The sequence below is a fragment of the Elaeis guineensis genome, chromosome 12 (genome assembly GCF_000442705.2).
Source record: "Elaeis guineensis isolate ETL-2024a chromosome 12, EG11, whole genome shotgun sequence".
NCBI classification, from domain to species: Eukaryota; Viridiplantae; Streptophyta; class Magnoliopsida; order Arecales; family Arecaceae; genus Elaeis; species Elaeis guineensis.
The window spans coordinates 88,437,812-88,450,829 of NC_026004.2; the positions used below are offsets into that span (position 1 = coordinate 88,437,812).

At 39.0% G+C, this 13,018-nt stretch overlaps 1 protein-coding gene across 2 annotated transcripts in view; it reads left to right on the forward strand.

Moving 5' to 3' along the window:
• The window catches only part of LOC105061177 (secretory carrier-associated membrane protein 4), a 59,898-nt gene extending 47,147 nt beyond the window's left edge, over positions 1 to 12,751 (forward strand). For both annotated transcript variants that reach the window (XM_010945151.4, XM_073247145.1), the window contains 3 exons: positions 1,304 to 1,352; positions 1,653 to 1,718; positions 12,286 to 12,751. In XM_010945151.4, coding sequence (XP_010943453.1) covers positions 1,304 to 1,352; positions 1,653 to 1,718; positions 12,286 to 12,318 — 148 coding nt within the window. In that variant the 3' untranslated portion in view covers positions 12,319 to 12,751. The remainder of the gene's footprint in view (positions 1 to 1,303; positions 1,353 to 1,652; positions 1,719 to 12,285) is intronic.
• The last annotated feature ends 267 nt before the right edge of the window (positions 12,752 to 13,018 follow it).

The following is a 13,018-nucleotide window of genomic DNA, read 5'->3' on the forward strand; positions in this document are numbered from 1 at the left end:
AACCGAGGCGGCGGAGGACCGCCGGCGACCGGCGGCGGGCGGCAGCGGCGCGGCCGCAGGCGGCGGCGCGCGGGACGCGCGTCCCAGGCCCGCTGGCCCGCGTGGGACACGGGACCCAGGCCCGGGCGGGACGCGGGACCCAGGCCCGCGCGGGACGCGCGTCCCAGGCCCAGGCCCGCGCGGGACGCGCGACCCAGGCCCAGGCCCGTGCGGGACGCGCGACCCAGCAGCCTGCTGGCCCATCCCCGGTCCACCGTGAACCGGGTGGTCCACGGCGCGTCCTGTGGACGTTTCTCACTCGTTTCTCGCGGTCCACGGCCCTATTCCGTGGACCGGAGCGCGATCTAAGGGTCCAGAGAGCTTCCGGTGTTGATCGGACGGCTTGGGACGTGATTTGGCTTGATTAAGGATTCCTAATCACTCTCTAACCTATGTTTAAGGCTTTAAAAAGCCTGAGACACAGTAGAGAACGAGAGGTTTTCGGTTTCTCGCCGCCGTACGAACCAGAGGAGAGAGAGAGGGGCGAGGGCGCTGTGAGAGAAGGAGCAGGAGGCTCCTGGACAGCGGTCGCCAGGCTCTTCAGGGGTTCAGGGGGGTCTCCAAGAGAGAGAGAGCTTTTGTGAGGGAAACTTCATGTGAGAGATAATTGGGTGTACAAGGGTTGAGGGTGAGGTCTCCTCTTGTAAAATTTTCTTTTCATAGTGAAGTTTGCATGCCCCGTGGAGGCGAGCCCTTTTGTGGCTGATCCACGTATTTTGATTGTTTTTCCTTTTGTTTTGTTTCTTCTTTCTTCCTGCTGCATCGCGTGGTACTGAAAGGATCTTGGGAGGTGGTGTCCTGGCCAGACATCCACCCAACATAGGTGAATCCAATGTATGCATGAAATTTCATTTCATGCATGATGACAACCATCTGCTTGTTGAATACTGAATTTCAGGTCATCAGTTTGGTGTCAATTCAGACACATCTTATGCTTTAGATTCAGGAATTTCTAATATTGGCCATCACTATCACAACTAGGCCAATTTAAATAGGATTTCTTTCTTTTCTTCATGTGATATTTGAAGTCACTCTGTTCAAATAGTCTAATATTTGAAAATCTAGAAGAATCTTGAGCATGCCAATCATTTCACTATAGCCTAGAATTTTTTTTGTGGTTGCAAGTTGCAACCACACTTGTTGACTTGCATTGTTTTTTTTTCTTCTGTATGCTCGTACACCTTGTTCCTACTTCATCTATTGACAAGTCTTATGCTATCATTCCCAAAATTTTTAATGATGGTTTCTTCTTTCCTGCAATCAGGGGTATCCTTGCAGCAATTGATACCTTCTCAGATCATGTACTGGTGGGGGTAAGTCAATGTTATTGATTATTAAAATATATTATGTTTCATGGACATTACCACAAAACTTAGGAAGCTTACTGTTGTAGTATGCTTAAGGCCTTGCAGTTGTGGTTCATTATGAGTACTGATATTGCTTATCTCTTCTTTCATCCTTGCTTTCATGATTATTCTAGGTCAAAAGAGTAATTAGAGGCAAGAAATCCCTTTTATCTTTTCATGTCTCCTGAGTGTGCTTGCTACACATTCTCTATATTATAAATAAATCACCTTTTAAACAGTTGCTAATTCTTCTGATAATGGATGCAGATTTTCTACCTTATTGGGTCTGGATTCTTTTGCTTAGAAACACTTATTAGCCTGTGGGTCCTTCAGGTTCGTGCAAGAACCTCCTTTACTCTGTTTTTTTTTTTTTTCTTGAATAAATCGAAAGGAGCAAGACACTCCCCTCATGAATGTTATCAGAATAAATGTTAAGTTGACAGACTTACCTTTAATGTATATGGATCAAACTCGCTCATTCTGCCTGCAAGCCTCCTTTACTCTGTTTTTGTAAGCACAGAGATTTGTGCATGCACATGGGTATAGTTTTCTTTTTTAAATGCCAGATTGTTAGCCTGCTTATTATTTGCTTATGAGTGTTTCCATAGAACATAGATATTAATTTTGTTGTCACAACAGAGGACACCTTTCAGTTGAGGAACAAATTTGATCCATATCTTTTTTAGCATCTAGACGGAGAGTTTTGGGATGACTCTTCAAGAGGATGGAAGAACTTGACTCTATAGCTTTTCCACAAATTCTTGCAACATGTTTATCTCATATTGGAGAGGAAGGATATTCTTGGAACTTTATGCAACTAAAATGTGTACATAAATTGAAATTTAAGAAATCAGCAATTTTATTTATTTTTTTTCAGGAAAAACACAGAGCTAATGTTCTTGATTTTTGAAAAATCATTCTCCAAATTCCAAAAGTAATGAAATGTAATAATATCTTTCTTTGTACATGTTGTGGTGTGTATGGAACTAATTTTTTAAAGAAATATTTTATGAAAATAATAATTCACAGTTTTTGTTAATTTTCAAATTGTATCCCTTGTCTGAGGATTTCATTTAATTTGAACAAGGTTCAAGAAATTTGCTTAAATTGTGTAGGTTGAATTCCTATTATGGAGAAATGGTTGGGAAAATGAGAAAGACCTTTTTCTTAAATGGTTGAAGCTTTCGAATCATCTCAGAGTTTGCAAATATGAGGGTTTTCTTTTGTCAAATATGAGAGCTTATTCTAGAGGAATGATCCTTAAGCCGAAGGCTAATCAACTCAGAAGAATAAAAACATGGTCCAAAAATGAAATAAAGAATTTATACATAGCATATACATTAAAGGTAAGTCTGATATTGACCAATATTTTGAAATCATCATCATTTTGACTCGTTATGCCTGAAATTATATCATTGTATCTGAAAAAACAAACCATGCTTTCAACCCTCCTTTCAATAAAGAGTCAAATATCAGTAATTGTAGCTGAAAAAACAAGCCATGCTTTCAACCCTCCTTTCAATAAAGAGTCAAATATCATTATTAACTTACTGTTAAGTCTACCCTTACCCATGCCTGATGTTTTTCTGTTGTTCTCTATATATTCAAACTATGTGTCATGAATCTTCATTTCTAAAGTACGAGTACATAATTCACGTCATATCACTGATCGAATTTTCACTATATTGTTATATTTGATATTATTATAGTTGGATGCTTCTTTAGATTTTTCTTTCCCCCTTCGTGAGTGCATTGCTTCCTTCTACGTTTACCTGAACCCACTCTTAATCTGCTTCCATATTTAAGCTACTTAGGGTTTGGTCCAAGTGGACCCAAAGTCTTAGCCAACCCAAACCCTTAGCCTGACCACCTTGTTACCACTTATAATATGAACTTGTTTGTACTTTGCAGCATTATCTACAGTTGATTTACCCTGTTTCTCGATGCCACCATCTCTTTATAACTGCCTGTACTCAGAACTGTCAAATAGATCTTGAATTGTCATCTTATTTCGATATCTTGATTCGTAATATGCCCAATTGATCTGGTCTGGTGTTTAATAGAGCTGTATCTTTTAAGTGATCTAACTTGCATGATGATTGGCATCTTCTCTGTCCTTATTTTTTTGAATGAGCCATGTTGCATAGCCGTTACAGTCCGCTCATGTATGCCCAACTTAAACGAAAAGGATGCTTATTGCAGCTTCATCAATAAATTGCTGTCCACACCACAATAGCTGCATACATATATAATATGTAATTTTCAACGTTTTTTCTCTTCTTTTTGATGGTTACTGTCACGCCCCCGACCCGAGATTGTGAATCGAGGGTCATGGCAACCGCCGCATACTTATAGAATACTTTTCCCATAAGCATGCAAGGCATCTCATCATGATATCTTCACAAACAGTTAAATAAATTTTTTTTTTATTCAATAATCAAACCTTGGTTCAAATCAAAACTAAGTGTTCAAAAGAAAGTAACTGTCTGACAAAGTCAATACTAAAAACAAAACTAAAGGTCTTGAATCAATTCTGAGAAAAATCCTAAATCAATGAGTTAACTCCATCTCTAATCGCTCTCCCAACCGAAAACCCGCATCATGCTAATTTTCCGGATCTATAAGAAAAACATAAAACTTATCATGAGCTAAATAGCCCAGTAAACAGTGTATACCTTTAACTGAATAATCAGGCAAATAATACTATGCATCATAAATCAATATGTAATTTCATGAAATCATAATCATATTGTCAATCATATATAAAAGTCAATTCATCATAATTTCTAATTATGCTTTTCTTCTTAAATTCATCAATTTCTTAAATTCTTCTTACCAACCATGACTATGACCACATTATCCCTGTGGCAGGGTCATAATACCGCGTATCTGCTTGCGGTGGACTGCGAATCATCTGGCAGCCAAGTCTTTTGGAACCGCTGGTCTAACTGGCAGTTTTGTCGCTGGTCTATCTGGCGACATGTCGCTGGTCTCACTGGCGACATAAATCTTCAGGACAGTCAATTGCCAACGTATATGCCCCCATTGGCGGGGTCCTCAACACAGTCAGGTTGTCAATTTCATATTGTCTTCCAATTCATATATTATTTTCAAGAATAATAAAATTAATTGATATTCGAGTCAAATCAATTATAACATTCTTTGAGATCATATATCATCATAATAATTGCTCAACAAATAACTTCAATCATAAATAATTTTCTACAATTAACTTTTATCATAAATAATTTTCAACAATTATTTCAATAAATAATTTCAATCGCAAGCATGCATAAATTTATTTAATTCATAATATACCAGATAAATTCAGTAAAAGTAAACACTACTTACCTCAAAAGAAAATCCAAACTAGAAATTCTAAGGGTCTCGAAAATCCTTCTCTGAACCTGATATGTCAAATATCATATTTTAAATCAAAATTTTATCGAATTAAAAATAACTAATTTATTAAAAATCTAATGTCTCCACTAGGATCAATTCGTCGACAGCATCCCGATTTTCGAATTAACCCATGGACACCCTAATTTTATTTTTATTTTTATTGCTATTTTTTTTTTAATAAATTAATTCCATAAATCCTATGATCTAGAGAGAGAAAGAGAGAGAGAGAGCAAAGAGAATTTCTCTCTTAGCCCCTTTTTTTTTTCTTTTTCTTCTTTTTCTTCTTTTCCTTTTCTTCTTTTTCTTCTTTTCTTCTTTTCTTGGTTCTTCCCGTGCCGGAATAGGGGACCCTTGGTCCTCCGGCCTTGATCGGCCGTTCAGGCCGCGGCTGCCACGGCGGAGGCCGGTGGCTGACGGGGCCATCTCTCCCGGTCACGGAGGAAATAGGGCCGGCGGTCAATTTTGATCGTCGGTGTCGGAGATTTCAAGGAAAAGAGACTCAAAAACAGAGTCTCTTTCCTGGCGGTAGATCGACGACATTCGTCGCCGGCAGCCATGCACAGAAGCATGGGAGGAAGGAGAAGAAGGAGAGAAAAAAGTGAAAGACTTACCTCGGCCTCCTGTGACCTCGTCGGTGGGCAATCACGACAAGAATCACAACGGTGTCCGTGGCTCTACTTCGAGAAAATCGGAGAGAAAGAGAGAGAGAAGAGGCCGATGGATCGATTCTAAAGAGAGGGGAGACCTTGTTATAGAGGGTCCTAGGATTTCGAGGGGTCTTAGAAATTCAATTTTTGCTCGGATTTCGCCGGAGAAGGAGACTCCTATCGGGAGTCTTCTTCCCGATTTTGAATTCCTCTGTTTTTTTTTTTTTTCATTTTGGGCTTTGATCTGCTGGGCTGAAACGGGTTTTGGGCTATAACATTCTTCACCCCTAAAAAGAAATTTCGTCCTCGAAATTTTTCATACCTGCAGTCTCGAAGAGCTGGGGATATTTTTGCTTCATTTCTTCCTCTAGCTCCCAAGTAGCTTCTCTTTCTGAATGTCGACTCCACTGTACCTTGACATAAGGAATGTTGCGACGTCTCAGCACCTGTTCTTTACGGTCTACAATCTGTATCGGGTATTCTTCATACGTTAGATCATTCCTGGCTTGTACTGGTTCAAGTTCCACAATATGACTTGGATCTGGTAAATATTTCTTTAACATAGAAACATGAAAAATATTATGTACTCCTGCAAGTGAAGGGGTAAGGCAAGTCGATAAACCACCTCACCAATTCTTTCCAAAATCTCAAACGGACCCACATATCTGGGATTCAATTTGCCACGAATGCCAAATCTTGAAATTCTTTTTGAAGGAGATACTTTGAGAAACATATGGTCACCGACTTGAAATTCTAATTTCCGTCTCCTGTTATCTGCATAGCTTTTCTGTCTGCTTTATGCTGCCCGAAGTCGATCTTTAATTAATTGAATCTTCTCGACTGCTTGTTGAACAAGTTCGGGACCTAATATTCTTCGCTCACCGACATCATCCCAGTGAATCGGTGATCGACATCTTCTACCGTATAAAGCTTCGTAAGGTGCCATACCAATGCTAGCCTGATAACTGTTATTGTAAGCGAACTCAATCAAAGGTAGATGCTCATCCCATGAACTCTTCATATCCAAAATACAGGTTCTCAACATATCTTCTAAGATCTGAATAGTTCTCTCTGACTGACCATCAGTCTGCGGATGAAAAGCTGTACTGAAGTTCAATTTTATTCCTAATGCCTTGTGTAAGCTCTTCCAAAACTGTGATACAAATCTGGTGTCTCTATCCGATACGATGGTCACTGGAATTCCATGTAACCTTACAATTTCTTTCATATATAACTTTGCTAGTCTTTCCAAAGTAAATCCAACTCTAATTGGAAGAAAGTGTGCAGACTTTGTCAATCGGTCCACAATCACCCAGGCTGCATCATTTTTACTGGGAGTCTTCGGTAGTCCAGTTACAAAATCCATAGTGATATGTTTCCACTTCCAAACTGGAATATCAAGAGGTTGAAGTAGTCCCGCAGGTCTCTGATGTTCAGCTTTAACTTGTTGACACACCAAACATTGAGCCACGAATTGAGCGATCTCTCTCTTCATATTATTCCACCAGTACATTTTTTTTAAGTCTCTATACATCTTGGTACCTCCCGGATGAACTGTATAACCGGTCTGGTGTGCTTCCTGAAGTATTTCATGCTTGAGTGCTGAATCATTGGGTACGCAAATCCTGTTGTCGAACCTTAACGAACCGTCTTCATGTATCTTGAATTCAGATTGAACACCAGCTTCCACTGAATTTCTTATTTTTATTAGTTGTGGATCATTATTCTGGGCAACTGAAATTCTTTCAATGAGTGTTGGCTGAACCCTCATATTGGCTAACCGTACTGTTGAGTCATATTTTCGGATGTCTAATTCTAATTTTCTTATATCCTTTAACAATTGACTTTGGTATGTGATTAAAATCGCCAAATTTCCCACAGATTTCCTACTAAGGGCATCAGCAACAACATTAGCTTTTTCTGGATGATAATGGATTGTTAAATCATAATCTTTTAATAGTTCTAACCACCTTCTCTGTCTCATGTTTAATTCTTTCTGTGTAAAGATGTACTTCAAACTCTTATGATATGTAAATACTTCACACTGCGCACCGTATAAGTGATGTCTCCAAATTTTTAGGGCAAAAATCACTGCAGCTAATTCCAAATCATGTGTCGGATAATTTTGTTCATATGGTTTCAATTGTCTTGAGGCATAGGCTACTACCTTACCATGTTGCATCAATACACATCCGAGTCCCTTTTTAGATGCATCACTATATATTGTAAAACCTTCATCTCCTGTTGGTATAGTAAGGATAGGGGCTGACACTAATCGTTGTTTTAATTCTTGGAAACTCTGTTCACAATCTTCAGACCACTCGAATTTAACCCATTTTTGAGTAAGACGAGTCAAAGGTGCAGCTATGCGAGAAAATTCTTCTACAAATCGTCTGTAATATCCTGCCATTCTCAGAAAACTTCGAATCTCAGAAATATTTGTAGATCTGTTCCACTGCATCACAGCTTCCACTTTTGCTGGATCCATAGAAATTCCATCTTTAGATACGATGTGTCCTAAAAAGGCTATTTTGTCCAACCAAAATTCACATTTCTTAAATTTGGCATAAAGTTTTTCTTTCCTCAATATTTGTAGTACACACCGTAAATATTTTTCATGCTCCAATTTACTTCTTGAATATATCAGGATATCGTCAATAAATACGACAACAAATTTATCAAGATAAGATCTGAATATTCTGTTCATTAAATCCATAAAGGCTGCTGGAGCATTGGTTAACCCAAAAGGCATCACTAAAAATTCATAATGTCCATAACGAGTTCTAAATGCCGTCTTTGGTATGTCCTCTGTTTTAATTTTTAACTGATGATATCCAGACCGAAGATCAATTTTAGAAAAGACTTGTGCACCTTGCAGCTGATCAAATAAATCATCAATTCGAGGTAGAGGATACTTATTTCTGATAGTATTTTTATTCAATTCTCTATAGTCGATACAAAGTCTCATACTACCATCTTTCTTCTTCACAAATAAGACTGGAGCTCCCCAAAGAGATACACTGGGCCTTATAAAACCTTTATCCAATAAATCCTGTAATTGATCTTTTAACTCCTTTAACTCCATAGGGGCCATTCTGTAAGGAGCTTTAGAAATCGGACTGGTATTGGGTGCCAACTCAATGGTAAATTCAATTTCTCTATCTAGTGGTAGTCCGACTAAATCATCAATGAATACATCCGAAAATTCATTTACGATAGGAATATCCTGTAACTTCAATTCATCATGTTCTTTATTCTTTATTGATACTAGGTAACCTCTACATCCCTTTCTTATCATCTGTCTAGCTTGTTCAAGTGAAATAATACGGAGGGGGGTGGTTTCTGTACTTCCATCAAAACTAAAAGTTAATTCTCCCGGTATGTGAAAGTTCACTCTTTTTCCATGACAATCCACAGAGGCATGATAAGTAGCTAGCCAATCCATTCCTAGAATGACATCGAAATCATGCATATCCAGGACCACCAAATCTGTCGATAATTTCCTTTCTCCTATCTTGATACTACAGGACTTGCACACACTTTCGGTACTCAAAATACCACCTACTGGTGTCTCAACATATAATTTGATTTTCATGGGTTCACAACCTATATCATGCTGTCTAATAAAAGTAGTGGATATAAAAGACTGTGTAGCATCAGAATCAAACAAAACTGAAGCATGAATACCAGATACAGGAATGGTACCTGTCACCACAGCATTGGAGGCCTGAGCATCCTGTTGTGTGAGTGCATAGATTCTTCCTTGAGTTTTCGGCCTTTGACCTCCGTCCTTTGCTTGTGTTGATCTATTTTCATCCATCTGGGGGCAATCTGCAATCTTGTGTCCTTTCTGTCCACATCTAAAACACGAACCGGTATTCCATGGACAATTAGAAGTCTCATGCTCTCTTCGGCCGCATCTCGAACATCTGGCTGCCACATTCTCACGATTCTTATCAGTTGCTGGCTTCTTTGCTGGAACCTTATTGTTCTGATTTCATCCTTGAGTTCCACTCAACCTATTTCTCTTCTTCTGATTCCGTTCACGCTCCGCATGAGCTTCATTAGCTTCTCTCTCAATTATTAGAGCTTTATTTACAACTGAGGCATAGGTAGTTAGCTCATAGGGTACAACCTGTTTTCAGTATACGCCACCAGTTGTATGCCTCGCCTTGTAACAGATATGCTGTATAGCGGATCTTCTCTTCATCATGGCATTCTTGCACGGCGAAGGCCTTCTCCATTTCCATAATCCAGTTATCTGCTTCTAGTGGCTCGATGGTCCCTTTGAAGGCTGGAGGAGCTAGCTTCTTAAATTCGACGATATTGTTTCTCTGCATCGGATGTTCTCCATGTCCAGGTATCGGTGGAAATTGCTGACGTGGCTGTGCATGTTGTTGTTGAAGTAACTGTTGCTGTGTTTGAACTACTCCGATCAGAGTTTGCATTAGTTGAGTCATGTTCGGCTCCTCCTGTACTGTCGGAGTATTTTCGGTAGGATCATGGATTCTCTCCTGCTGAGTTGTGCCGCTGTTTAATTGGGGAGTATTATCGCCAAGTGGATTTGATGTCCCTCCTACCGCTCTTTGAGTATTCCTCGCTCGTCGTGGAGGCATATTGATCTATGTTAGATTTGAGATAATAACTTATCCTTAATAAGGTTATAACTTGTGACAAGTCAAATCATAATCATCATAACTAACCTTTCAATTTCCTAATGTCTATCCATCACTCGCTCACTTTATTCTACATGTCTCTATCTATCTACTTATACTCTGATACCATATTAATTGTCACGCCCCCGACCCGAGATTGTGAATCGAGGGTCATGGCAACCGCCGCATACTTATAGAATACTTTTCCCATAAGCATGCAAGGCATCTCATCATGATATCTTCACAAACAGTTAAATAAATTTTTTTTTTATTCAATAATCAAACCTTGGTTCAAATCAAAACTAAGTGTTCAAAAGAAAGTAACTGTCTGACAAAGTCAATACTAAAAACAAAACTAAAGGTCTTGAATCAATTCTGAGAAAAATCCTAAATCAATGAGTTAACTCCATCTCTAATCGCTCTCCCAACCGAAAACCTGCATCATGCTAATTTTCCGGATCTATAAGAAAAACATAAAACTTATCATGAGCTAAATAGCCCAGTAAACAGTGTATACCTTTAACTGAATAATCAGGCAAATAATACTATGCATCATAAATCAATATGTAATTTCATGAAATCATAATCATATTGTCAATCATATATAAAAGTCAATTCATCATAATTTCTAATTATGCTTTTCTTCTTAAATTCATCAATTTCTTAAATTCTTCTTACCAACCATGACTATGACCACATTATCCCTGTGGCAGGGTCATAATACCGCGTATCTGCTTGCGGTGGACTGCGAATCATCTGGCAGCCAAGTCTTTTGGAACCGCTGGTCTAACTGGCAGTTTTGTCGCTGGTCTATCTGGCGACATGTCGCTGGTCTCACTGGCGACATAAATCTTCAGGACAGTCAATTGCCAACGTATATGCCCCCATTGGCGGGGTCCTCAACACAGTCAGGTTGTCAATTTCATATTGTCTTCCAATTCATATATTATTTTCAAGAATAATAAAATTAATTGATATTCGAGTCAAATCAATTATAACATTCTTTGAGATCATATATCATCATAATAATTGCTCAACAAATAACTTCAATCATAAATAATTTTCTACAATTAACTTTTATCATAAATAATTTTCAACAATTATTTCAATAAATAATTTCAATCGCAAGCATGCATAAATTTATTTAATTCATAATATACCAGATAAATTCAGTAAAAGTAAACACTACTTACCTCAAAAGAAAATCCAAACTAGAAATTCTAAGGGTCTCGAAAATCCTTCTCTGAACCTGATATGTCAAATATCATATTTTAAATCAAAATTTTATCGAATTAAAAATAACTAATTTATTAAAAATCTAATGTCTCCACTAGGATCAATTCGTCGACAGCATCCCGATTTTCGAATTAACCCATGGACACCCTAATTTTATTTTTATTTTTATTGCTATTTTTTTTTTAATAAATTAATTCCATAAATCCTATGATCTAGAGAGAGAAAGAGAGAGAGAGAGCAAAGAGAATTTCTCTCTTAGCCCCTTTTTTTTTCTTTTTCTTCTTTTTCTTCTTTTCCTTTTCTTCTTTTTCTTCTTTTCTTCTTTTCTTGGTTCTTCCCGTGCCGGAATAGGGGACCCTTGGTCCTCCGGCCTTGATCGGCCGTTCAGGCCGCGGCTGCCACGGCGGAGGCCGGTGGCTGACGGGGCCATCTCTCCCGGTCACGGAGGAAATAGGGCCGGCGGTCAATTTTGATCGTCGGTGTCGGAGATTTCAAGGAAAAGAGACTCAAAAACAGAGTCTCTTTCCTGGCGGTAGATCGACGACATTCGTCGCCGGCAGCCATGCACAGAAGCATGGGAGGAAGGAGAAGAAGGAGAGAAAAAAGTGAAAGACTTACCTCGGCCTCCTGTGACCTCGTCGGTGGGCAATCACGACGAGAATCACAACGGTGTCCGTGGCTCTACTTCGAGAAAATCGGAGAGAAAGAGAGAGAGAAGAGGCCGATGGATCGATTCTAAAGAGAGGGGAGACCTTGTTATAGAGGGTCCTAGGATTTCGAGGGGTCTTAGAAATTCAATTTTTGCTCGGATTTCGCCGGAGAAGGAGACTCCTATCGGGAGTCTTCTTCCCGATTTTGAATTCCTCTGTTTTTTTTTTTTTTCATTTTGGGCTTTGATCTGCTGGGCTGAAACGGGTTTTGGGCTATAACAGTTACCTGCTAAAATACTTCTGGTTGCAGAAAGTTTACATGTACTTCAGAGGGCACAAGTGAAGATATGATGGAAAAAGAACTTCAGAAACTTCTAGAATAAACTTTAGACCATGCAAGTTTCGATTCCTGCGCCTTTCTCTTCTTCGACCCATGTACTTCTTGTTTCCATTTCTCCGTTTCTTGCTGCAGCCTGTTCCCGATCTGCATGTGTTGATGGGTGACGCATATTCTCCAACATGTGAGAGGATGACTGGCTCTTGATGCTCTTTTCCAGCTGCGCATACGAAGTTACACCTTGTAATTTTTTGGGTCATACAATTTCATCTCATTCTATTGCTACTGGCTTTGCAGCAACTACTTTAAACTAAAATTGTTGCACGGCGAATGCCCTTGTTTATTACATTGCAGTTGTTCCAGAAAGCATTTTTGCTGATGCATCATTTTCAGCTGTTAGGATTTTGTTCTGGTTTACGGTATAGAATAATAATAATGCTGTGGCAGCCAGTTGTTTATGTTTGGGTCGAACGCCTGTGGACTAAATGTGTTCATAGTAGTTGCCATTTGGTGATTAAATGTGTTCATAGTAGTTGCCATTAGGTGATTCTTCTCTTGGATTTACTTCGAGGAAGAGGCAAAAACGATTCAGGCGAGTGTCGGTGCTCATATACTGGACTTTTTTTTTCTCCTTTTGATGACATTAGAATGCACCTTCACATAGCATGAAAACTACTTTTCCCCGCTTAAAATATGGGTATCATGC